Raw genomic sequence first — 27,467 nt, 5'->3', positions numbered from 1 at the left:
ATACTTTATCCCAGTATCTATGAGCCATTGTCTGCTTGCAAGCAGAAAACAAGCCATATTAAGAGTGGCAGTAACAGATCCCAAGATAGTCATGGGCCTATTAATTGCAAGACCAACACCACAGGACTTTGTTATGTATTTATTTATGGGACTCACTGTGTGCTTCTGTGTTCGAGAAACCTGAAGATCTGAATCAAACTTTCATGGTTGTAAGGCCTGTGATTTTAGACAGTCCTTGCATTAGTTGTAATAAATCTCAACATCCAGTCAGCTATTGGCTCTTAGATATAGCAAATCCAAATGCATAAGAATTCTGGAATGGATTAAGCCTACTCAGACTTGACTGGAATTATATGATCTGCAAGTGCCCTTACCTACAAATGTTAAGAAAATACCCTACCTATCTCTATGTAGGAGAAATGGGGATAACATTTCACAGCAGAAAATATTGACTACAATTAGTCTAGTCAGAGGATTTTCAGCTATACTGCAGAAACTGGTTTTCAGTTATGGACAACTACAATTCTGCCTGGTGTATCTGGATGTTCAAACTCATTTTTGGCCCTGTCACTGAGATGTTGTGTGGCCTTAGGTAAGATGAACCACTGCTGTGAAGTGCTATCCCCATTCCTTCTACACAGAGATCCTGCTATGGCACCTTCTTAGCATTTTTAGGAAAGGGCATCTGGCTCAGAATTCACAAGTCACTGTAAATTGTTCTTAAGAGACACTGACCCTGATGCTACTACTTCACAGCACTCTCCAGGGTAAGCTTACAAATAGCAGTACAGTCCTGCTCTCTTCCACATGAGCCTCCTCAAGTATGAAGGCTGCAGAGAAGAGAGGAGGACGGCCAGAGGTGAGGTGCTGAGTGACTAAGAGTGTGATCTTCTTAGCTGTGATGTCCCAGTATAAGGACTTTCCTCAAATGGGAAAGGATTTCTTTTCATTACCAGGCAAATACTTTTTTATTTGTACAGGCCTTTTAGCTCTGTCAGTCTCAGTCTTATTTTAATGCTGGAATAATATCAACTCCATTGTCCTTTTTAATATTTAAAAATAATTTTAAAGTTGTTTTGTAAACCATTCTGGGAATGCTCAGGGACTGGAGAAAAAATTAAATGTCCTAAATAAATTGTCAAAGTTTCACACTGATGCAGATATATATATATATATATATATATATATATATCTGAAAGGTACATTCTGACCTGAAAAGAATGTCTAAGACACTAATATATAGAGCTCCCTGTTTTGCCTGTTAGTTTTTGATTTGATTTGATTTTTTCCTGCATTTGTTCATTTAAAGAATAATATGGCTTCTTATGAAATGTAAACTAGAAATACATATTATGGGGAATGCACTATGGGAAATAATATTCCCCATCTCTACATTTCCTTCCTCCTCTCTTCTCTGCAGCCTCCAGCAAAGGAAGATATACAATGTGTGATCACTATGTCATGATCAAGTTGTAGTCCATGAAGTAGAGAGGAATAAGGAAATGGAATATGTCATATCATGCATTATGCATTATGCGACATTACTAGGAAAAGAAAAAGAGGAAAATAGGAGTATTTTCCCATAATGGTAGCCATACATCTTCTAACATCCAGTTCCGGAGAGAGACAGGCAGGCCAGCTCTATCAGGCCTAGTCCAGAATGTATCCAGTGTATCTGCCATGGTCCAGACCTTAGAGGGAGAGAAGATCTGCTGGACTGGATCCCATTCCCCACTGCTATTCCCTTCTCCTTTTGTGTCATATCTTTTTAGATTGTAAGCCTGAGGGCAGGGAACTGTCTAATTAATCATATATAAGCCACTCTGAGAGCCTTTTTGGCTGAAGAGTTGGGTATAAATACTCCAAATAAATAAATACATAATAAGATAATATGCATCTTACAGGGAAGAGGGACATTTCTTGTACCTGTGTGGTGCTGAAAATAAAGCATGCAGACTAAGCATGTTCCTCCAGACTACATCTATTTCCACAAATCTCATCTGAGAATTTAGTTTGAGCCCAGAATCTGCATGCTCAACATTTACTACTAGATGGGAAGCTGATAATTTACTCAGTTACATTTAAATCATCTTCTAGTCTATTAGAACAGCTCTTGGATATAGCAGAAAATAGCTGACCAGGGAAGAATATCACTACAGTGCGCCCACGTCATACGTGGGCGTACTTTACGTGGCTTTCAGCTTATGCTGAAAGCCATGCGGGGAGAAAGGGGTGGTGCATCCCATAGGGATGAATGGGGTGTGTGCCTGTTGCATCACCATGTGCACGAGCCCCATTCATTTAAATGGAGCTCGAGCATACGCGTTATTTGTTTTACGCAGGGGAGTCCGTAAACAAAGGGCACACTGTACTCTGTATCCTTGTGAAGCCATTATAGTCTGGTATATTGCACTGCAAAAATATTAGAAAGAAAAGTAGGCCTCTTCTCACCTCCTGAACTAATGGCTGCTGGAACAGAGGGATGAGGGGGTTCGTCCGTGGAATGTCTATATGGATCTGAAAGATATATATATTTTAGCAGGGGGGAAAAACATTAAGTACTGCTGATTTCACTGACCCACAATTTCAACATAGTGAAGAAATATTCCCAAAGCTTGAGTGACAGCAGCACTATGTCTGGAGACAGAGAGGGACTACAGTGGATCTGTTGTATCAGTGGGTTAGCCATTGGTGGATTGCAGTTCCCGCGGCTTGCCCTGTCCATATTACCAAATGACACCATACACCCATGGATGTGCTGACATGGGTATGCACATGTTAAATAATAATAAGTTTTATTTCTATTTTCCTGACTCTCCTGATGGATTGAAGCGGGATTACAACAGTATTTCAACAACAAAATATCTAAAATTACAGTTTAAAAACAATTTAAAACCATGTAATATCAAAGTATGACAGTACAATGTTAAAACCACAATACATCCTGCGATAAAGTTATCTTAATTTCCTGAGGTGAAGTTTTCTTCAGATCTTATAAAAGATCAAGGGGGTATGCTTGCCGGAAGAGATGAGTTTTTAGTGCCTTCTTAAAGGAATCTAAGGTTGGAATCAGTCTGATCTTTTCCGTAAGATTGTTCCAAAGCGTGGGAGTCATAGCTGTGTATGCTCTTTGGGAAGTAGTTAATAGTCTGACCTTTGTATGAACTAGAAGATTCTTCCCAGTTGTTCTGAGAGTCCGGGGCAGATTGTACCAGGAGAGGCGTTCTCTCAAGTAACTCGGGCCCAAGCCATATAGGGCTTTAAAGGTGATAACCAACACTTTGTACTGTGCCTGGAAGCTAATTGGTAGCCACTGTAGAGATTTTAATACAGGTGTTAGGTGGTCTGACCTGGAAGTTCCGGTGACTAATCTGGCTGCTGCATTTTGGACTAGTTGGAGCTTCCGAACTTGGTACAAAGGTAGCCCCATGTAGAGTGCATTGCAGAAGTATAAACGAGAGATTACCAGTGCATGTACCACACTTTCAAGGTCCTTTCGGTCCATTCACTAATATGGGCTTGAACTCTCACATTTTTTCCCCATCCACGCAGTACAGTGAGGGTTTGGAACCAACCCCAATGGATGGGAAATGCCCCTGTATTAACTTATAGATACAACTACCCCCACACCAAGAACTATTTGCTTCTCCTTCAGAGATACAAAAAGTATATTACAGTCACCCTTCCATATTCATGGATCCTTTATCGATGGATTCAAACATTCACACCTTGAAAATATTAAAAAACATATAAACTCTAAAAAGCAAACCTTGATTTTGCCATTTCATACAATTGACACCACTTTACTACCCCATTATGTTTAATGGGACTTAAGCATCCATGGATTTTGGTATCTATGGGGGGGGGGTCCTGGAAACAAACCCCAATGGATATCCAAGGTCCACTGTACAATATGAGGGTAACATGAACAGAACAGCCTATTAATCATTACTCTTCCAACACAGCTTGCATTTACAGCAATTAGACCAAGAATGAGGCCTGAGAGAACAACATTAGGGCAACTTCAAATATCTGACCTATTTTGAGAATTCTTCACCTCTAGGATAACTCAGGGGTGAAACAGACTGCCCAAAAAGGGTGGACCAGGGCTGCCCGTCGGTCTTGGCGCCAAGGCAATGTCATCTTTCGGCCGTTGAGGGAAGCGAGCGGCGGCCCAGCGTCATCAGGGGGCTGGCTGAAGACAGAGTGCCCTCCCTCCATAACTGTCATCTTTCGGCCGTTGAGGGAGGGAGCAGGCCGGCCCAGCGTCATCAGGGGCTGGCCTGAAGACTGAGTGCCCTCCCTCCAAACTGTCATCTTTCGGCCGTTGAGGGAGAAGCAGGCCGGCCCAGCGTCATCAGGGCTGGCCTGAAGACGAGTGCCCTCCCTCCATAACTGCATCTTTCGGCCGTTGAGGAGAGAGCAGGCCGGCCCAGCGTCATCAGGGGCTGGCCTGCGAGACTGAGTGCCCTCCCTCCATAACTGTCATCTTTCGGCCGTTGAGGGAGAGAGCAGGCGGCCCAGCGTCATCAGGGGCTGGCCTGAAGACTCAGTGCCCTCCCTCCTAACTGTCATCTTTCGGCCGTTGAGGGAGCAGAGCAGCGGCCACACTCAGGGGCTGGCCTGAAGACTGAGTGCCCTCCCTCCATAACTGTCATCTTTCGGCCGTTGAGGGAGAGAGCAGGCCGGCCCAGCGTCATCAGGGGCTGGCCTGAAGACAGAGTGCCCTCCCTCCATAACTGTCATCTTTCGGCCGTTGAGGGAGAGAGCAGGCCGGCCCAGTGTCATCAGGGGCTGGCCTGAAGACTCAGTGCCCTCCCTCCATAACTGTCATCTTTCGGCCGTTGAGGGAGAGAGCAGGCCGGCCCAACGTCATCAGGGGCTGGCCTGAAGACTGAGTGCCCTCCCTCCCTAACTGTCATCTTTCGGCCGTTGAGGGAGAGAGCAACCAGCGTCATCAGGGGCTGGCCTGAAGACAGAGTGCCCTCCCTCCATAAATGTCATCTTTCGGCCGTTGAGGGAGAGAGCAGGCCGCCCAACATCATCAGGGGTGGCTGAAGACTGAGTGCCCTCCCTCCATAACTGCATCTTTCGGCCGTTGAGGGAGAGAGCAGGCCGGCCCAGCGTCATCAGGGGGCTGGCCTGAAGACAGAGTGCCCTCCCTCCTAACTGTCATCTTTCGCCGTTGAGGGAGAGAGCAGGCCGGCCCAGCGTCATCAGGGGCGGCTGAAGACAGAGTGCCCTCCCTCCATAACTGTCATCTTTCGGCCGGGAGGGAGAGAGCAGGCCGGCCCAGCGTCATCAGGGGCTGGCCTGAAGACAGAGTGTCCCTCCATAACTGTCATCTTTCGGCCGTTGAGGGAGAGAGCAGGCCGGCCCAGCGTCATCAGGGCTGGCCTGAAGATACAGGGTATCTTAATGTAGATTTTTCTTGTATTGTTATATAATTTTCTTGTACACCGCTATGGATCGATTTGGGAATAGGCGGTTTATAAAAAAAAAAAACATATTATTAACTGCATGAGCATGGCCTCAATCCAGCCCATCGCAGCTGTTTCATAGTGGCTTCTTAAAAGAAGCAGTTTTTTACCACTATTTTTTTAGGTTGGCTTTTTCAGGCTGCGATGGCTTGGCGGCGGCTTCTGGGCATGTGTTATGTGACTGACATGCCCCCAAGTTACCCGGAAGCAGGCTTTTTTCACCAATCTCTTTTGGGCCTTAGTCAGGGCAAGTGTCAGATCTACTTACTTCTGGCAGCTAATACCACTGAGGTATTCTGCCATGATATCACCAGGGCTATGTAGATAGGCCTCATGTGAAAATGGGTAGGGCTACAAACAAAATTACAGAAGGCTTCTACTAGTGAAAATCTTTAAGGTCTCATGTCATGAAACCTCAAAATAGTCCAGGATGCCATATAAAAGAAACCTCATGCATCAGGAAATAAGTGTTGTGTACCTGACGGTATGTATCTTGATGATGCTCCTCATTCCTAGAGTCATAATACTGCTCAATGAATCCAAAATACTCTTCTCGTTTGCGCTGTAAGGTCAACTTCCTCCGCTCCATGTTGGCAGGAAGATACCCCTGTAAGAGAAGAGAAAGGGGGGAAAATCTTCTTCTTTGCTTTGCTCAATGTTCATAGAAAATCACAGTCATAAAGTTGGAAGAGACCACAAGGGTCATCCAGTCCAATCCCTTGCCATGCAGGAATGCACAATCAAAGTACTCCTCATGGATGGCCATCCAGCTTCTGTTTAAAAGCCTCCAAACAAGGAGACTCCACTACCCTCCGAGGCAGCATATTCTACTATTGAACAGCAGTTACATCAAGAAGTTCTTCCTAATGTTCCCAATGTGGAATCTCTTTTCCTGTAGCTTGCAGCCATTGCTCCGTGTCCAGTTTTTGGAGCAGCACATACCAAGCTTGCTCCATCACTTCAAATATTTAAACATTGCTATCGTGTCATATCTTAACGTTCTCTTGTATGTCCTACCCCAACTCATCTCTATTATATTGCTGCAACAATAGCAAACTAGTGTTGTTGGATTCAATTTCTGAAAAGTTGAAACTCCATAAGAATTGCACAAATGACCCAAGTTTTACAAGTGCAGTTGCTCCAAGCCAGGTGTTGCTGTAGTGGAAAACATTTGCACCTGTCAGAATTTACATGCAAAAACATTTTTAAAGGCATTAGAGTACATCTTGTGTTGAATCCAGCAACTGTAATATTGAATCCAGTACAGTGGTACCTCGGGTTACGAAATTAATTCGTTCCGCCGCCGCTTTCGTAACCCGAAAAGCATCCCGGGGTACCACTGTAATTATAGTATTAATATGCAACCTCTTCCTTTGGTAATGGCCTTTTGGAGCATTGGTATATGAAGACATTGGACCTTCTCTCATCGATTGCTCCACACTAGCATTTTTCAGGTGTCAGTAGCACAACACATGAATAATTCCCATTTTCACTTTTTTTGCTGATTTAAAAAAATGACAAAATTTAACATATGCCTCTCCTACATTATAGAGTGTCATGTTCCTCTTCTATTACAGGACTTGAGGCAGCTTCATTAAAAAAAAAGGTAAAGGTGTGAGCTAGAAACAGAGGGAACTGTCACATGTGCTTAAATTCCAGTTACTGCTCTTGTGCGTGTACACACATTTTCCTATGTAGGATGCATACAAGCAACTTCAGCTTGGAGAGGTGCAGCACTTACTGATAAAAGTCGCCATGTCACAGGCCGGACTTCTCTGGGGACACCAGGCCAGCTGCATTTCCTCAATTCATCTGCAAACAGACAGTGGTTAGTTTCTTCACATATACAGTAGTATTCTGGTAGATACTTCTCTGTTGTAGGGGGGCAAGCATCTCCTCTAGAATTCCAAGCCCATGAAAAGGTTTTTCCTTTGAATATACAGGTTTCTAGGACAATAGGGGAATGCTTTAGTATTTATATATTTTTAATTATGTTTGCTTCAAAGTGTTAGGTAACAAAATAATTTTAATCTATATTAAACTCAGCCATGAACAACATATTAGAAATAATTTCAACAGATGCAGAGCTGTATTGCTTTATTCTTTAAAGCAGGCTTCCTCAATCAGTACTCATGCTGGCTGGAGCGTATGGAAGTTGTAGCTATTGCATCTAGAGGGCACTGGGTCAGAGACGTATAGTTTAGACCAAGAAGGGTAACACAGAAGTTCCCACTTCGCGGCCTGTTTTTTCACCCTGGCAAAGGCTGGCAGTACTGCAGTAGTGAGACAAAGAAATAACATCATTTTCCCATTTTAAAAAGGTGAAGTGCATTTCTGAATTTGTAATTCTGCTTTAGAACTAGGAACATCTCCCCTAAACTCTTTATTTTAATATGAAGATGTGTACACAAGAGAGAGTTAAATGGAAAGTGGTGTGTGTGTGTGTGTGTGTGTGTGTGTGTGGTATTTCTATTGGGGGCATACTTATCAAATTTGCAGATGACACCAAATTAGGAGGAGTAGCAAATACCCCAGAGGACAGGATTAAAATTCAGAATGACTTCAATAGACTAGAAAGCTGGGCCAAAGCTAACAAAATGAAATTCAACACGGAGAAACGTAAGGTACTGCACTTAGGGCAGAAAAATGAAATGCACAGATACAGGATTATGGGGGACACCTGGCTGAATTAAACTATGTGTGAAAGGGATCTAGGAGTCCATGTAGACAACAGTGCAATGCAGCAGCTAAAAAGCCCAATGCAATTTTAGGTTGCATCAATAAAAGTATACTATCTAGATCAAGGGAAGTAATAGTGCCACTCTATTCTGCTTTGGTCAGGCTCGACCTGGAATACTGTGTTCAGTTCTGGGCACCACAATTCAAAAAAGACATTGAGAAACTGGAGCATGTCCAAAGGAGGGCGACTAAAATGGTGAAAGGCCTGGAAACCATGCCCTATGAGGAACGCCTTAGGGAGCTGGGGATATTTAGCCTGGAGAAGAGAAAGTTAAGAGGTGATATGATAGTCCTGTTTAAATTCTTGAAGGGATGTCATACTGAGGAGGGAGCAAGCTTGTTTTCTGCTGCTCCAAAGAACAGGACCCAGAACAATGGATGTAAGGTATAGGAAAAGAGATTCCACCTCAACATTAGGAGGAACTTCCTGACAGTAAGGGCTGTTCGACAGTGGAACACACTCCCTCAGAGTGTAGTGGAGTGTCCTTCCTTGGAAGTCTTTAAACAGAGGTTGGTTGGCCATCTGTCGGGGATGCTTTGAGTGAGAGTTCCTGCATGGCAGGAGGTTGGACTGGATGTCCCTTGTGGTCTCTTCCAACTCTATGATTCTATCACTGAACTTCAGTGATGCAATGTGGCAGAAATGGATGGGGCCTATAGCAATTTCTGGCATATGGTGGAAATGTCCCCCAGTTGTTGTAGTTGTGTGCTTTCAAGTTGTTTCTGATTTATGGTGGTCCCAAGTCAAATCTATGACAAGGTTTTCTGGGCAAGATTTGTTCAGAAAGGATTTGCCATTGCCTTCTTCAGAAGCTGAGAGAGTGTGACTTCCCGAATGACACTTTGGTGGGTTTCTATGGCCAAGCAGGGACTCTGGAGTCCTAGTACAACATGCAAACTACACTGGCCCCTAGACCAGCCAAGCTTGCTCATTTGTGTCACAGGGCTTGTCTACATTTATCCCAAATTCCTCTTGGGCTTGCTGCATCCTGCTTATGTGATGCTGGGCCAAAACCCTCAATCAAGTCCAAACTATCTTCATAATGCCCATACCTGATTCAGGACTTCTTCCTCTTAATCAGCATTTAAATAATTCACATTTTTGCTGTGAGCTTTTGGTTGTCTTTGCAGCGACACTAGTGGCTGCCTTTTCACTCATAGTCTCTGTGGGCCACTTGGCACTGCCACTGCAGACGTGAGTCACTCTGAGGTCAGAATGAGGTGCCCACTATCAATGTGGCTAAACTCATTCTGACCTCAGCAGTTGCACTGAAAAACAAAAAGGGGCTGTATGGGAAAGCAGCTGTCCATCGTTTGCTGCGAGAGCCGAAAACTTGCAGCAAAAGAGAGCAGCTAAGGGGTGAATTTGGAGCAGCCTGGAGAATTCTGACAAGCTTAGACCCACCCTTAGACAATGGCTACGCTATATCAATTATTTGGATATCTTCCTTATACCTCAGTTTTCAACACACAACCCCTTCAAAACTGGAGAAAGGTACCAATGGAGAACATGCCTTTCTCTAGTCGTCCCTCTAAAACAAACAGAGTGCCAAAAGCTTATTGCTTTCTAAACCCAGACTCACCTAGATCTGTGTTGGGGCTGGACAGAAGCTGGCGGAACTTCTCCAAGCGAGTTTTTTCACGCACTGTCATAGGAGGAGCTCCTGAAGCATTTTGGTCAGAGATGCGAGCAACGAGTGGAATGATGGGTCGGAGTGGGAGAGACTGCTGTTTGTGGAGTGGGTTGCGCATACAGGCATCGTCTAAAAAAGTTTAAAGATGTTTATCAGGCTATGATCATACTGGACAACAGCAAGCCCTGTCTTGAGGTTCCAGAATCCACTGTGTTCTTCATGCATACAGCACTTCTAATTCCAGGAAAGCATTCACATCTTGATCCACAAGCATGGCAAGGAAAATATACATACATGTGAATTTTCTCTCCTAGCTCTTAAAGATGGGAGAAGGTATATCTGTTCAAATTTTTCTGACATGCCGATATAAGTACAAATGCAACTTCAAGCCCAGACTATATAAACCAGAAACCTTACCAATTCTGCTGGACTGAACTGTTCTGCCTCAACCGCATGTCTTACAGAATAGTGAGAATCCCTACACAGATATTCCCTTACAGTTAATACAATGCTTTAAGACCTTTATTGCAACTGATGCAACACTTCATGATGGGAAAGAAATGACCCAAAAGAGCCTTCCACTTCACTAGCGAGTGTGCTGCTAAAGGCAAAGTATCACATTTTTAGCAATAACCATTGTTCAGAGATTAGCATGCATGGCTCTTATTTCTCTTTGGCTAACTTTGGCCCGTTACAGACAGGCCTATAGTACGGACTGGGTCTGCACTAGGGTAGACGTGTAGCATCCGGATGTCACACGGCGGAGGTGATGCCGCGAGTGTGCGACTAGCGCCTTGCGGTGCCACTTCCGGGGCGCAGAAAGAAGCACCATTTCGGCGCTTCTTTTCAGCTGCGACCGGGAACCGCGCGGTTTGGCCACTGCGGTTTGCGGATGCAGCAACTGGAGGCGGCAGCAGAGCGCCCTTCTTGGGCACTCAGTAACGCGCCTAAGATTACCTGTCCTTTCCATCAACTACAGATATGGCCAGACTGATCTGTCTCCAGCCTTCTACGGCCTGTTCCGCATGGGTGTAAAGTACGTGCACAGCACGTACTAGGGTTAGAAAGGGGCGTCCTTTCCAGATGCTGAGCGCATACAAAATGGCAGTACCCGTTCTACATGGGCGGCGTCATTCTGACATAGCAGATCAGCGCCATTATGACGCTGTAAGTGCGGCATTGGCGACTTGCGGCATCATAAGGGCACCGCAAGAAGAAGTTGCATTTTGCAGGTTCTTTTTGTTGCATGGAGGAGTCGTGCGGTTTGGCCGCAGGGGCTCCTCCGCACAGCAAATGACGGTGCTGGCAGACCACCCATTTTGGGCGGTCTGTAAAGCACCTACCTCTCCAGTTTTTAAGCTCTCTTCCCTTCCTCCTTCTTTTAATATGCTGGGCAGCAAACTTAGTACAATGGGCCTTGATATTAGCTGGGGTTTGGTTCCAGGACCCCTCATCAATACCAAATGTGTGGATGTTCAACTCCCATTAAATACAAGAGATAGTAAAATGATATCCCTTATACAAAATAGCAAAATCAAGGTTTGCTTTTTGGAATTTATATATGGTTTGAAAATTGAATATTTTCAAGCCATGAACACTTGAATCTGTGGATATGGCGGGCCAGCTGTAATCTTATAGCAGGGAACCTAAAAAGACAATTTACAGCTCCAATGCAGCAGAGGGGTTATGTGGGTTCTGATGCCATCTGGTGGCAATGTGATAGGCAACATGTTTTCTCACATGTTTTGCTCATTCCAACATCAACACAAGAAAGAACAGTTCTCTACTGCCTTAACTATTTTCATTATGTATTGTACATCTGTTTAAAAGCCCTAGTTAAAGTTCTGTGTTTTCTCCAGAAACCTACAGTTCAACATCTCCAAAAATCTATTCACATTGGTTTGTAACCAGAGGACTTCAAAGGCCCAATCATGTCAAAAGAGGTAACACAAAAAATGGGCCTGATAGTAACCCACAACAGACGAGTTTCCTAGACCGCTATGTTACAGAAACATATCACTTATGTGCCTACTCTGTTGACATGAGTTATAAAGTATACTACGGTAATTTAAATGATGTGGCAAGAAATGCTAAATTCCACTCGTTGCATAAGAAGAAAGCTACTGGATCAGATCAAGGATTCATCTAATCCAGCATTCTATCAACAATGTCTCCAAGTGAGACTTACACAATCAAGAAAATACATATTTTGCTTCTACAAGGCAAAACAAGGAGAAACAAGGCAATCAAGTTTAGCTACCAGAATATTCTATCCTTTTCAAGATCTCACCAAGCACTTACTGCATTCATTCAAAAGAACTTTTGCAACCATAAGGGAAAGTAATCTTAGCTGTAGTCCCAAGATTCTCAGGATGCTCTATTCTGTAGTTTCAAATGTGACATCTCTACAGAACTGTAGAAGCCAGAGACTTTGTAACAGAACCATGCACTGTGAAAAAGCCATGGGTTGTAAAAAGCAGTAGAGTTCTTACCAGGCGTTCTGGATAGCTGGGCATCACTATTGGATTTGATGACTTTACAGTTGGTTGAAGTTTCATTGAGAACTGCCTGAGGCCACTCAGGTTTTACACGTAGCCTGCTGTGGTTTTCCAGTACCTGGGCTGCTGTGGCCTTGGCCACCTTAGAGTTCAAAGTCTGGAAAGATGAGAAGTCCTCATCTTCATCATCCCCAATGTCCCAGGCATCACTGGTGTCACGAGCAAACTCATGAAAACTGCTGGCCTTCTTATTCTTCATGGGAAGTGCATTGACCTTGGAACGCTCCTTAATGAAACTAGAAAATAAAGGATAACTCAGACTACTGTGTCTCTCTGCACAGTCAGCATTTGCATCTAGCCTTCCCCTGCTCATGGGGAAATTCGCTCCCATTTATTTCATTTCCCAGGGAAAATGCTTCCCTCTCACCGTTTCTCCATCTCACTGTACAATCCTTTTTATTCTGACCAGAGTGCAGAGAAGGAATGCATAATCCTTCCATGCATTCCCCAACAAGAACAAAGTTTGGACTCTGAACTGCAGCATTAAACTTGACACTTGAGAGACCAAACACTCCAGCTTTTCTTTGGTGAAGACAGACTGCCAGTCAGGCCTACTGTGTGGTAAGCAGAGCAAGGCAGGATAATGGATTCAAATTCAATGAGCATATACGGAATTCTAAACAAAAGCAAAAGTGTATACATAGAAGATTTATGCAGAACAGGGGTCATTATTCTTCAACCCCCTACAAGCTGCATTTACTTTATCCACAATCAAAATCCTTGTGTCAAAGAACTCTAGAGGAAATGTATTTCCAAAAAATAAATTCAGAAAGCATATGCATACCAACTGGGTAGAAACAGAGTTGAAAAGAGGGGGCGGGAGGATAAAAACTTGTTTTGTGATTTAAATTTGTTTGTTTGTTTGTTAACTAGTTTTTTGTTTGTTTTTTGTATTAATGTGTAGAACTACACTAATATAGGACTAAATCAGAAAATTAAGAAGTAAAATGGAGTTCAGATATTATGGCCACAGGCTTAAATAGCAGTTGTTCTTTAAAAAGTGCTCTTTTAAAGCAAGTTGTTTTGGTTGAACGTATTTTAATTGAAGGATTTGTTCCTGAATGGCATTTCTTGCACAATAAAATAAAATGGTTAAAAAGAATCAACTGACACTGGATACTGGTCAATGAACAACTGTCAATAAGCTGTTAAAGTTAAAATGTTTAAATTCAAACAGTTATTGTTCCAGTAAGAGGATTGGAAAATAGTAATAGCTAGACTTTTTTAAAAACCAAAATGTTTTTTTTAAAGGCTAGGAGTTGTTGTGGGGGTTTTTAACATCACTTGGTTTAAACATGGTTTAAATCAGCCTGGTTTAAACCAGCCAACTCTGTGTAGAACAGGAATAAACCATCACATCAAAAAACTTTGTGCAAGGTTATCAAGACATGGGCAATGGCAATCTTAAATCATTAAGATCATTAGTATTTACTCTGATGAATTTTAGATGCAAACCAGCATATTTAGACTACCACTAAAAAAGAAAAATAATATATAAGAGATGTAGATGTAATCCTCAAAAGTCTATCTTTCCTAATAGGACAACAGAAAGAAAAAGTCATAGTTGTAAAGAAATAATGATTTGTTATACATTTTCAATTTCACACACATACCTTTACCAAAAATGATTACAACTGGTATAAGTAAAAGATATATCAAGATTTATTGATAAATCTCTGAATGATTTGTAGTAGATTAGCAAGCGTTTCCAGCTCTTGGGTTGGAGCAGACAGGCATGAAAGAGCGGTTTGAGGCCGCTCTGGCTGGAAGTGGGTCAGAACCCCACTGACTGCATAGCCCACTCTCAAGACCAACCAGCACCACCAGGAGTCAGTTAAGCTGGGCTCCTTTTTGCTCTGGTTTTACAGGCTGAAGCGCGGCTTCCAGCCACTTTGGAGGCATGCGTTGTCTAAATGCCACGCCTCCAAAGCAGCTGAAAGTTGCTTCATATTGACAGTCTGTTTCACCCCTCGGATGACATGGCCATTCCAGGCCTAAATTAGACTGTTAGAATTCCAGACTAGTAGTAACTTAAGAGGCAGATTTGTGTATATCATTCATCCTAGTGTACGGTCATCAGGAACAATAAATAACTGTCTCCATCTCTTGAGCTACCAAGTTGATATGGCTCCAGTTTTCAGACACATCAAATACATAACAATATAGATCCCGCAAACCTGAAATCTGCCCTCTAGATGGGAAAGATTCAAGTAATAGGCTATGAACAGTCTGAAAACAGATTTTTTTTTAAAAAATGCAAAAGCTCAACAATTAAATAATGCATCACAATAAAACATTGGGAAGGATAGGGTCCATTTGTAATAAACTTGAGTTTTTCACAATACTTTCGAAGTATTTTCTCTTATCAAAATCAAGCTCATGTTCTCCAAAACTGATTATAGGAGATATAACAAGTGCCATCATTTCTCTGTATTTTTTCCAACTCTTAACAACTTGTTTTTCTACACAAAACATGTGGCTCCTGCTCTCATCCTACAGAGATGACCAACTAAAATACCAGTTTTGCTTTTTAGCCAGATTTAGTGGATAACTGTAACAAGTAACATTGAAGTTATTACAGACTATAAACTATAACTATAGCTAAAACTTACACCAGTATTGTTGGGATACACTAAAATTCAGGTTCCTAATCTTACTTTTAAAAAATACATGATAGGGTGGGTTTTAATACCAGTCCACATTTTATGGACTGGCTAAATACTGGTAGACTTCAGGGATATCATAACACTTAGCAATGAAAATAAGATATACTGCAGTCCTCCATGCTCATGAATAAAATATTGAGCTAAAATTTGAAAAGCATTTCAAGAGTCAAACCTTTGGGGAAATGGATCTGTTTTTTAATTACTGAAGTACATATTGATTAGAGGAAGATGTAACTTTGGATATATAATGTAACTTTAAAATTTAGTATTATAATTTTGTGCTTGATGTTTAATTGCTTGTTATGATGGTACAATGCTGATACTGATTTTTCAGTTATCTGTCTTGAATTACAGATTATATGTTTCTTATATATGCTGTAAGCACCATACTCCATCTTTGTATCAATCATGACTACTGTTTAGATTTTTAGTTTAAAGCACAAGTACATGTGTGTACATGCGATGTAAATGTTATTTTGTATAGCTCACATATTTGTATATAGGCTCTATTTGTTTACATGTTTAACAAATATCAAAAAAGAAAACAAATACTGTTAAAGAGATTCTCATTAAAAAGTAAGATAAAATATTTAACCATCAGAACTAAAACACACACACACACACACACTCACACACACAGAGTATATGAATATTTAATAGAACAGTATCACTCACAGCAAATATCAGTGCCACTACCCAAAATCTGGCAGAATAACCAGACTTTGAAAAGACAGACAAATACTAATGTTCTAGCCTCAAAGGGAACAGGATTTCATTGTTTAGGAGCTATCACAGAATAAATTCTGCTTCTAGATGACAAAATCTAATGCACTGAAACTGTGGCATGTGGAACAGATGTTCACTGTCAAACAGTTACTGCCCCAAAAGCACAGTTAGGTGTGGGAGGCAGGGAGAAGAACCAGTCTCGCCACTTCTGTCACTTCTTCTTCTACATAAGGTTCAGCTTGGCTTCTGGCCCTGAAACAAGGAGGGCATTCACTTTCTCTCTGACAGCAGAGAGGTGAAATCAATATTGTGATCATTTTATAAACAAGCAATGATTCAGAGCCACATTAAGTAATACAGTATTCTAATTTCTGTGTGCATCTGTGTACATAATATAACATGCAGTCATATAAGAATATAGCAAATTGTCCACAAAAGAGGGAATGGAAATCCTTTTTTAAAACCACCAAGACTTTATTGTAAGGTAGAAATCATGCTGCCATCCAGATGTTATTAGATTGCAACTTCCAGAACTCTTCATTAATGTCTATGTTTGCTACAGCTGTTGGGACTTTGTATCCAATAACATCTGCAGGACTAACACAAGATGCTGAGCCGCATCTTATGCAATGAAGTATCAAAGTAGAATCATAGAGTTGGAAGAGACCACAAGGGCCATCCAGTCCAACCCCATTCTGCCATGCAGGAAATCTAAATCAAAGCATCCCTGATAGATGGTCATCCAGCCTCTGTTTAAAAACCTCCAAGGAAGGAGATTCCACTACACTCTGAGAGAGTTTGTTCCACTGTCAAACAGCCCTTACTCTCAGGAAGTCCCTCCTAATGTTGAGCTGGAACCTCTTTTCCTCGAGCTTGCCTCCACTGCTCGGGGTCCTAGTCTCTGAAGCAGCAGAAAACAACCTTGCTCCCTCCTGAACATGAAATAAGTATTTAAACAGGGCTATCATATCACCTCTTAACTTTCTTTTCTCCAGGCTAAACATCCCCTGCTCCCTTAGTTGTTCCTAATAGGACATGGTTTCCAGACCCTTCACCATTTTTGTCGCCCTCCTTTGGACACGCTCCAGTTTCTCAATGTCCTTTTTTGAATTGTGGTGCCCAGAATTGGACACAATATTCCAGGTGGGGCCTGACCAAAGTAGAATACAGCGGCACTATTACTTCCCTTGATCTAGGCACTATACTTCTATTAATGCAGCCTAAAATCGCACTTGCCTTGTTAGCTGCCACACTGCACTGTTGCCTCATGTTCAACTTGTGATCCACTTGGGCTCCTAGATCCCTTTCACACATAGAAGTCTCTCATTCAGCCAGGTGTCCCCCATAATCCTATATCTGTGCATTTCATTTTTCCGCCCTAGGTGCAGTACCTTACATTTCTCCATGTTGAAATTCATTTTGTTAGCTGTGGCCCAGCTTTCTAGTCTATTCAGGTCATTTTGAATGTTGATCCTGTCCTCTGGGGTATCAGCTATTCCTCCTAATTTGGTGTCATCTGCAAATTTGATAAGTATGCTCCCAATTCTGTCATCCAAGTCATTGATAAAGATGTTGAATAGCACTGGGCCCAGGACAGAGCCCCACTGGACACCCCATATACAGATCCTATCCCATGCAGCAAAAAAAATTATAGGAAGTAAGAAAATTCCTAAACTTGAAAAACCTCCTTGAAAATTCCTAAACTTGTGCTCTTCCAAAAAAATCCCTACCTGGTACTGATTTGCGGGATATTTTGCAGGCTTCATTCCCTCTGAAGGGGCTAATATGCTTGCAAATTTCACCTAATTCTATCACATACACAACACCCAGCACAAATTACTCATTTGTTGTTACAGTCAATATGGAGACTGGATTTGTCAAATCACAGTTTGGCTCGGGATTAGAGAAACTGATCTCTGAAGCTGTCCAAACAGAAAGGTTAAAATGGAATATGGATTGAACCCTGTAGCAAGTGCACATCCCTAATCTACAACCTTATTTAGATGACTACATTACTTACTTACCTAAAACATCCAACACATAAGCCAGGATGACATTACACAGCCTGGGTATGCAAGTCCTTATCCTTCTTGAGCGGCACCTTTTCCTTGTACAAACTCACTTTAGAAAATATCATGCAGTTTTATATTGACTAGGGAAGGATGTTAAGAGACATTTGTAAAAGACTGAAAAACCCTGATAGACTACTTGTGAAGAAAAGAAAATAATTTGACAATTAGAAAGAGTGGATCATTAGAAGTGGATGATGCAGAAATTTTAGGGAGAGCTATTTTTGTGTTATATGTAGTTATAGCCATCGAAAAGAAAAATGGAAGTCACCTTTTTAATTTTTTATTTTAGTTATGTTTATTTATATTTTCTAATATATTCTGTGTCTTTACCTTCTATTTCTTTTTTATTTGTTATCTTTTTCGTTTTGCTTTAATATACATAATTTTAACTGGAAAAAGCTTTATTTTACAAAAAAAGAAAATTTCATGCCAATTTTGACTCCACAGCGCTTGACTCTCTTGGTACACTGGTTCAGCGGGAGCAACTATTGTGATGAAGGTATCTTCTTGGAATGACTTAATGGTGAGGCCACCAGCATGTTATATGCTTTCAACTCAGTAGCTAATAGTTTTCAGTGAAAGAAGCAAAAAAGAGATAGAGAAATAAACTTTGAATAGTGATTGAAGGACAAATAATTGGTTCAAATACAATGCCTACTAGATTTCAACAGGTTTCTGCTGCCCACAACTGTATATTCTCCTGTTGTAAAGTATCCTCATAAAATTCTAGTTCAAAGGAAAATTTGTTCTCCTGTTTTGAAAAGTGTTTTTATTGTTCTAATTCATACAGGAAAACTTGCAATTTTTGTACCTAAAAATGATATTCTATTCAAATATACCGGGCACTATATTTGGTCCATTAAACTCACTCCCAGTCACCAGTCTGAAGTGGCTTCCCCTCCAATGACTTTGTGACCACCAAGGTCTACAAGGATACTGTTCTACAAGAGAATAAACTGCCATATTTTCTGGCGGATAAGACGACTGGGCATATAAGACAACCTCCAACTTTTCCAGTTAAAATATAGTTTGGGATATACTCGCCGTATAAAACTACCCCTCTTCCAATGCACACTAAATAAAAATTTTAAAATTTGATTTGATTTCAATATGGTAATTTTAATTGAAATGCCTATGACATACAGGTACTTAGCAGCAAAATTTGTATACAAAGCCTGCTAGGCTTGGTCTTCTCTCTCTCTCTCCCTGCCTGCCCAGCCCTTCCTGTGTGCAAGACTATCAGAGCGGTAGTGCAAACACAGCTCTTTTTTCCATACCCCGGGCATCCTGGATGCCTGCAGCTTTCTCCGCCCTTCACTTACACCTTCCCGGTGAGGCACCCCCTCATCTTGTCATCGGGACTGCGTTAAGTCACTGCTTTTCACAAATCCTGGTGAGTGGATTTTCTTCAAGCATACTTGTATAGCACCACCCTTGCTGCTTTCATATGGTCTCCGCATATGGCGGAGATGCGGCCGCAGCCGTTTTTAAGCTCCCCCCACCATATGTGGCGACTGCAGATTCTCCAGTCCAGCTCGGAAGTTTCAGCACCCGCCCTATAAGATGACACCCAGCGTATAAGACGACCCCCAATTTTTGAGAAGATTTTCTTGGGTTAAAAAGTAGTCTTATACGCCAGAAAATACAGTAAGTGGACAGATCAAAAAACCCCTCAAAGGGACTCTACAATGATTAATACTAACCAACTGTTTTTTGAAGATGTGAAGGAACAGTACATACTTTTTAGTGAGTCGGGGATCCAGTGGAGGGTGCTGAGCTCCATAGACAGGTTGAATGCTGGAGGGGAAACAAAGAAAGTAATGTTCAAGTGGTTAGTGAGTGACTGCTTTAGCCTCAGCTATAGATATATCAAGGACCATATTGAAACCACTAACTGCAAGTGTTCAGAATCACAAAGAGCTGAAAGGCATTACTCTATTTTTACAGGAGAATAAATACTTCCTTTACAGCCACTACAGCATGAAAGATGTTCTATCAAAGCAAATACATAGATGCAAAGACAATGAAGCTGGGAAGAGGCAAGTGTGGAGAATTTTTTCAGTTCTAGTCACAATACTGAATAGACGATGTGGACTTGAGAGTCTGTATATGTAGTCTTTCAAATCAGTGTATGCTTCTTGATAAGTATATAAGAGATTATCACTTATGCGCCCCACGTCTATTCCAGCAAGATCAAATGGAATTCTTAAACACTTTGAAAATCCTTATGTTCACTTCAAGAAAAACTATTAGAGAAAAATGACTTTGGAAACTCTTTGCAGTTACAGTTTGAGTATCCCTTATCTGAAATGCTTGGGACCAGAAGTGTTTCGGATTTCAGATTTTTTCAGATTTTAGAATATTTGCATATACATAATGAGACATCTTAGAGATGGAACCCATATCTAAACACAAAATCCATTTATGTTTCATATATCCCTTACATACAAAGCCTGAAGATAATTTTACATAACATATTAATATAATTTTGTACATGAAACAAAGTTTGTGTACACTGTGAACCATCAAAAAGCAAATGTGTTGCTATTTCGTCCATGTTTTGGATTCTGGAGTGTTTCAGATTTTTGGATAAAAGGAATTCACCCTGTATTTATATGGTGTATAGTTAGGTACTGGAATGAACCAACTTGATACAGTATTTTGCACTCACTATTTAGTAGAATAGCCAGGTTTCTTTCATAGAAGTAAACACTGTTACTTCCTTGCCTCTACTGAACTATTCAACAATCCACCCAGATACGTCCTTAAAAGTAAATATAGCATAAATACACTGCCAATCTATCACTGGACTAGAATTCTGATCAAGTAACTTTCTCTCTCTGAGTTTCTCTTTTTTTCTCCCGACCTTTAATCCAGGGCTTCTTAAACTATCTGATGTGGGGGACCTGCAATTTGACCCCCAATATGACAGGGACCATCCTATGTGTTCACTGGACAATTATTTCTTTCTTTCTTGAAAGCTTGCTGGGGACTGGCAAATGGTTGAGGAACAAGCATCAGTCCATGAGCCCTCACTTTAAGTAGCTTTGATCCAGTCTGAATAGCGCTGTCATCACTGGGATGACCAAGAATGATTATACAGGAACTATATATCCAAATCCAGGGAGTTTTATAATTAAGCCTATATGACCTACAAAATCTGACATACTGCTAGTCTTGTGCCAATGAGATTTGTAAACATTTGCCAGTCATGATGATGACTGGTTGCACTGATATTCCATTTAACTAGCTAGCCTATCACATGTAATGGGTCAGCCATATGAAGCTGTGACATATCTGAAACATTAGCAGGCATGCAGACTTCCAAATCCAATGGACTGGGAATTCGGCCGCCCAGCTGTTTGATTTAGAACACAATCTTCTATATATCTAGCTTTGTGTTCAAAGATATAAACTCGTGTACAAATTAATTTCCATTATCCAGTGTACATCATGCCATAAACAGAGAAGAAATAAAAATCATGTTGTATGACAAAAGTTCTAGGCAATTGAAAGAATTAACTAAATAACTTCAGTTATTTCCAGCAAGTGAGCCACGCTAACTTCTAAAAGAAAAACCAAAGACAAATTGCAACCCACTTCATCCTCATAATTCCCTCCTTGGCCTGCCCTTTGGCTAGTGCACAGAGAACACATGGGAAAGATTGCCCATTTAGATAAGCAGCTCTGAGAATTTCCACTGCCCTGTAACTCCAACCAAAATACCTCTTCCTTCCCTTTTTCTGGGCTTAACAGAGGCCAATTCACATGACTGACTACATGTATGCCAAGCATTTTTTCTTCTCAGCCAAGATTAACTACACAAGGAGCAAGTGGGTCATCATAATTACTCGCCACAAGCACCGACTTTCTCAGCACATGTTAAGTAACGCCACAGAAAATTACAAATTGTGCTCACAACAAATACTTTGGAACATTTATTCCCAACATGTACTGCATAAAGCAAGTTGGAGCATGGGAAATTATTTGTGGTGGTGGTTTATGAACTAGCTTAGTCTAATCAATTTCAAATAAAATACAAGTCATAGAAAGAGCAGGCGTGAAACACATAAACTGCTATAGACTTAAAGACAGGTGTGTAGACACACATGCTATCTCCCTTCTATTCATCCGAAATACCTTAGCAGCTTATTGACTGGCTGATTGCTTAAAGCAAAAGTAGTGAACTTGAAATTCACTGGTTAGACTGAAGTTCAAGTTGGCTCCTTCGCCTTCCCAAAACCGGTTTGCCTAGTTGAGTCAACTTTACTGTTTAAAATAGCTACAGATGGAAGCTACACGTTGCTGTAGAGAAAGGCAGAAATATACAGGATGTGGCACCAAGATAAGAAAGCTAAGATAGGAAGATGCATTGCTACCACACTTGCAGAGATAAACACTTTTCTTTTCCTTCTTAAGAATACGCGATATGACATGTTACCTCTCATTTTCTCACACATCTAAATTATCCCACAACTTAGTACTGTTTGACAGGGGAAAACATATTACCGGCAGAAACAAAAGTAACTAGCGTGGCAGGATTTAAAGCCAGCTAAGCATTCCAGAGCCCTTGCATTGGTGGGACTGTAGGGTCAGGATGAGGTTAGAGAGCATGTGTACAATAGCATCCACACAATCTATACAGACGTGATCACAAATATATGTCAGGAGAGATGCCTCTTCACATTGTTCCATACTCCTGATCATATTAACAAGACTTAAGTATTTCTTAAATCCCTTTAAAGTTGCCAAATGGCTGTGTCACATTTTTCCATGTTGTCAGGTGCATTCTTCATAGGCAAACACATTTAATCAATGTAAGATTGCAAATACTTAAATATCTAAGCAGGGTCAGCTTGGGAATCACCAAGAAATACCAAGTGCTTTTAGGCTATATTTCAGAGGGAAAATTTGGCAAAACCACCTCTGAGCATTTCTTGCTTAAGAAAACCTTATTAAATTCTTGGGAGGAACATAAATCGACAGGTGGCTTGAAGGCACACATGATTGTAAATTCATAAGCAAGGCAGAGGAAGATGTCGTTCTAAGATAATTAAGGATGAAAGGAACATTTTCGACACTGTGGGGTAAGAAACCTCTCCTCAAAACTGGAAGAAACTTGTCCAGGCCAAGAGCCCTACCCAACAATAGCCCATGCCTCTTCTCAACAATAATTTTCCTGGAGGACATGTTCCCAAATTATATGGCAATAAAAGAGAAAGAAACCAATGTTTGGTTTCGAATAACTTGCATTTGTTCACACCTATCCTTGAATTATTGAGGGGAAAAACAGGAGCATTGGGGGGGAGGCTGTGTGTATGGCAACTATGGATGTCATAGGATTTTTTTATGCAAGGAGTACTCTGAGGTGGTTTTGCCAGATCCTTCCTCTGAAATATAATCTACAGCACCTGGTATTTGTTGGTGGTCTCCTATCCAAGTATTAACCAGGGCTGACCCTGTATATCTTTCAAGATCAGTTGGGGATCTGGTGCTCTTAGGCTGCCTGTCCCCTGCAATTCAAATACCACAAATTCCCACCTCACCTGTTTTGGAAGGAGGATACAAAGGGATCTTGTAGCACCTTTGAGACTAACTGAAGGAAAGAAGATGGAAGCATGAGTTTTTGTAGACTTGAGCCTAATTCCTCAAATGCACAAGTAGGCTGAAATCTACCAAAGGTGTGACAAGTTGCCTCTGCATACTGAATCTCCAGACTATGGCATAGGTCCAAAACACTGCAAAAATAATCCAATTTGAAACCACTTTAACTGCCCTGGCTCAATGTTAGAGAATTTGGAGAACTGTAGTTTTGTGACACATCTAGCCTTCTCTGTCAGAGAACACTGGTGCCACAATAAACTACAATTCCCAAGATTCCCTAGCATTGAGCCAGGGCAGTTAACGAAGTCTCAAACTGGATTATTTCTGTGGTGTGTTTTGGACCTTTGTTTTGGAAGGAGGCACTATAGAGAGATCTGAGGTCATAACTAATAAAAGGACCCCCTCCCTCCAGAAGGCCTCTGCTTCCTATTTTGGTGTGGGGTTTGTGTGTGTGTGTGTGTTTTTAAAGTAAAATCAGGCTTATGTCCTGAACTTAATAAAGATGTCCAGCTGTGACAGTGAAAGGGTTGCCCACTGGCACTTTAGGATAGTCTTAACTACTTGGTTTTGCATTTAAACTTGATGGAAGTATTAAGCAGCATATTGGCAAATTAAACATATACAGATTTGCGCCGATTGATTTAGGCAAATAAAGGAGGCCCTCTCTCCTCCAAGGCAAAGGTATGAACCCTATACTCAGTGCATCTACCTTGTTGTTGTTGTTGTATGCCTTCAGAAGTCCAATTCCAATTTCTGGTGACCCCATGGCGAACCTATCGTGGGCCTTTCTCAGCAAGATTTCTTCAGAGGGGGTTTGCCATGGCCATCCCCTGAGGCTGAGAGAGTGTGACTTGCCCAGGGTGACCCAGAGGGTTTCCATGGCTGAGCTGGGAATCGAATCCTGGTTCCTAGAGCCACAATCCAACCTTCAAACCACTAGGCCATGCTGGCTTTTGCTGCTAGCTGCCTGAGACAAACTTCCCAGGGCTTCATCCCCACTGCAGAAACAATCCAGGTTGGCACAGGGTGACCTCGTGTCCTCCTTTTCCCAGGACACGTCCTACATTTCAGCCTTCTGGCCAAGAGGAATTCCAAAGCGTGCTGCATTTGGAGCATGGCTAACCAGCATGAATTTATGTGTCTGTGAGTGCTTCTAGCTTTACTTTGCACATGCCCTACATTCTTTTATGGAAAGTCCTACATTTTGCAGCGCCTTGTCCTCCTTTGCAGTGAGGACACCTGGTCACCCTGAGTTGATTCCACTTCACCACACTGGCTCCATGCTGCAGGATTTGTAGTTTGTGGTGGCAGCAGAGCTAAACGTCTCACCAAACTACGAATCCCAGGATTCCACAGCATGGAGCCCTGTCAGTTAAAGCGGCATCGAACTGGACTATTTCTGCAGTGTGTGCTTTGGGTCTCTATGATCTATGATCCAGCAATCCTTCCTTCCCTCCCCTCTCTACCTACCTTCCCGGCAGCTTGGCGCTCCGCTTCCAGAACTGCTTGCTGCTCTCCGCAGCCATAGCTGGGCTCCGAGGAGGAAGAGCCCCAGCCAGAGCCCTCCGGCCGAGGGGCCTCCTCACCTCTTCCCTTCAGGGCCGCCAGTCTCCGGGGCCGCCATCTTAGATTCGGGCGGGCGCTCTCCAGCCATTGGCTGCCACCCGGGACGTCGAGGCGTCTGGCCAATCCTGAGCCAGGAACCCCGAGCAACGTGAAGCAGCCAAGGAAGGGCGACGAATGGGAAGCCGCGCAGGAGCGTGAGGGGCGTGGCGAGGCGAAAGGGGGCGGGGCGAGGAGGCCTCGTGCTGTTGGAGGCGGGAAGGCGGTTTAACCGTCAGCCTCCGGGGCGCGCGCTTTCAGAGAGGTCAGGAAGCCATGGTAAACAGCGGCCCTGAGTATCTGCTCAGTTTGACTCCGCTTTACCTGCCCTGGCTCAATGCTAGGGGATGCTGGGAGTTGTAGTTCATCCTGGCACCAGAGCTCTCACTGACAGAGGAGGCTCAATGTCTCACAAACACTACAGTTCCCAGGGTTCCCTAAGACTGAGCCAGGGCAGTTAAAGCAGTCTCAGGCCTTCCTCAAACCCAGGCTTTGAAACCCAGGTTGCATCCACACTGGAGAAATAGCCCGCTTTGGCCCCGCTTTAACTCTTTGTGTGGCTCAAGGCTGTGGAATTCTGGGAGCTGGAGTTTGCTGTGGGGCCCAGAGCCGGCATCCATAGTTTTTTGTGGGTTTTTCAAGCTATGAGTTTGTTCCTGGCGTTTTACCAGCATCTTCAGAGAATGCAGACATGGAAGAAAGAGAATGGGATAGATAGATAGATAGATAGATAGACACTCATCCCTCTGTATTTGTGGCTTTGATATTTATGGTTTTGATTAATATGTTCTCTCTAGGAATATCTAGGTCCTCCAATGCAACTCTATGGTCAACTTTAGCCCAAAGTTGCACCGAAAGACCTAAGGATTCCTAGAAAGGTGTCCTCTCAGGCAAAAAGATGGTGCTTTTGTTATTTGTGGTTTTTCCATATTCACTGGGGGTCTTGTGTCCCTAACCCTACGCAGGGAGAAGTGTGTGTGTGTGTGTATATATATATATATATATATACACACACACACACATACTGTTGGTTGAGAGGAAGTGATTTGCATGTTAATCTGTGTGTTCTGTTTCCTGTTGACAGCAAAGAAGAAACTCTTAAACAGTGTTACCTACAAACCTTGAAGATATATCCCCAGAATGTTTTACCAAGATCCCCAGAATTCCCCAATATTTATTATTATTATTATTATTCAGTCAAAATCCCTGGAAAAAAATTAATTAAATTCCCCAGATTCCAGGGAATTCCCAGAAAATTTGGCAACACTGCTCTTAAATAAAGTTTGGCTACCAGTCCTGAGAAACACCAGAATCAAGAGCCAGCAAATGCAAATGAAAGCCACTCAGAGTTCCCAGCAGACAATGGATCGTTAATTAAATAGATCCCCCGAGGCCTCACCATTCAACAACAGAACAATACACAGATTCTAGTTTTTGGGGCTATGTGGCCATGTTCTAAAATTTATTCCTGACAGTTTTGCCAGCATCTGTGGCTGGCATCTTCTATCGACTTCTATCTTCTGGCATCTTCTATCCACTATGGATGCTGGCCATGAAAAGCCTTTGACTTCACAATACACAGATTAACATGTAAATCGCTTCCTCTCAACCAACAAGTAAGTCTATCATGCCAGCATTCTCTGAAGATGCCAGCCACAGCTGCTGGCGAAATGTCAGGAATAAACTCTTCTAGAGCATGGCCTCATAGGCCGAAAAACCCATGAAAAACTACAAAAATCTCTCAGCCTCAGGGAAAGATCAGTGCTTACAAACCCTGGGTGTATCTGGCTCTAAATGCTGTCCAGAACGATGAGGCTGGGATAGAGGAGAGGCTTAGAGGCACCATTTATCCCTGGGAAGGAAATCGCCTCAGCGGTGATTCCTAAACCTTGTCCTCCCAAGTGTTTTGGACTCCAACTCCCAGGTGCCCCAGCTATCTTGGCCAACAGTCAGGAATGCTGGGAGCTGAAGTCCAAAACATCTGGAGCACCAAAGTTTGGCAACCACTGAGTTGCTATGAAAATCCCAGGATAAAACCACTCTCTCAGCCTCAGAGGAAGGCAAAGACAAACCCCTGCCTGAAGAAACTTGCCAAGAAAACCTCATGATAGAATCGCCTTAAGGTCGCCATAAATTGGAAATGACTTGAAGCCAAACAACACACACAATACAAGGCTGCACTCCTGAACAGGCTTACTTGAGATATATCCCATTGAGGCTCATAGACATCTGTGTTGTTGTGTGCCTTCAAGTCATTTCCAATTTATGTGGCCCTAAGGTGCATCTGTCACGGGGTTTTCTTGACATGTTTCTTCAGAGGGGATTTGCCATTGCCATCTTCTGAGGCTGAGAGAGTGACTCACCCAAGGTCACCTGGCCAAGCTGG

The 27,467-nt window shown here is 42.3% G+C and overlaps 2 protein-coding genes across 5 annotated transcripts in view; one reads left to right on the top strand and one right to left on the bottom strand.

Moving 5' to 3' along the window:
• The window catches only part of TBC1D22B (TBC1 domain family member 22B), a 57,498-nt gene extending 32,389 nt beyond the window's left edge, over window positions 1-25,109 (bottom strand). For 2 of the 3 annotated variants that reach the window (XR_006103765.1, XM_042465869.1), the window contains exons 1-7: window positions 24,950-25,109; window positions 19,616-19,672; window positions 12,346-12,647; window positions 9,803-9,982; window positions 7,222-7,292; window positions 5,959-6,087; window positions 2,452-2,517 (exon numbers count right to left, since the gene is read on the bottom strand). Coding sequence is in view for 2 of the 3 variants with exons in the window: in XM_042465869.1 (XP_042321803.1) it covers window positions 2,452-2,517; window positions 5,959-6,087; window positions 7,222-7,292; window positions 9,803-9,982; window positions 12,346-12,647; window positions 19,616-19,672; window positions 24,950-25,005 (861 nt within the window). In the remaining variant the exon portion in view is untranslated. The remainder of the gene's footprint in view (window positions 1-2,451; window positions 2,518-5,958; window positions 6,088-7,221; window positions 7,293-9,802; window positions 9,983-12,345; window positions 12,648-19,615; window positions 19,673-24,949) is intronic. The other variant, XM_042465870.1, reaches the window with a different exon arrangement.
• A 156-nt stretch (window positions 25,110-25,265) lies between these two features.
• Window positions 25,266-27,467, top strand: part of TMEM217 (transmembrane protein 217) — a 16,526-nt gene continuing 14,324 nt past the window's right edge. The window contains exon 1 of one of the 2 annotated variants that reach the window (XM_042461622.1): window positions 25,266-25,346. The gene's annotated coding sequence lies outside the window, so the exon portion shown is untranslated. Of the gene's footprint in view, window positions 25,361-27,467 lie in introns of both variants that reach the window. The other variant, XM_042461620.1, reaches the window with a different exon arrangement.

This window comes from Sceloporus undulatus, chromosome 4 (assembly GCF_019175285.1).
Source record: "Sceloporus undulatus isolate JIND9_A2432 ecotype Alabama chromosome 4, SceUnd_v1.1, whole genome shotgun sequence".
Classification (NCBI taxonomy): Eukaryota; Metazoa; Chordata; class Lepidosauria; order Squamata; family Phrynosomatidae; genus Sceloporus; species Sceloporus undulatus.
The sequence above is the reverse complement of the archived record's forward strand: the minus strand, read 5'-3'. Positions and strand labels throughout refer to the sequence as shown.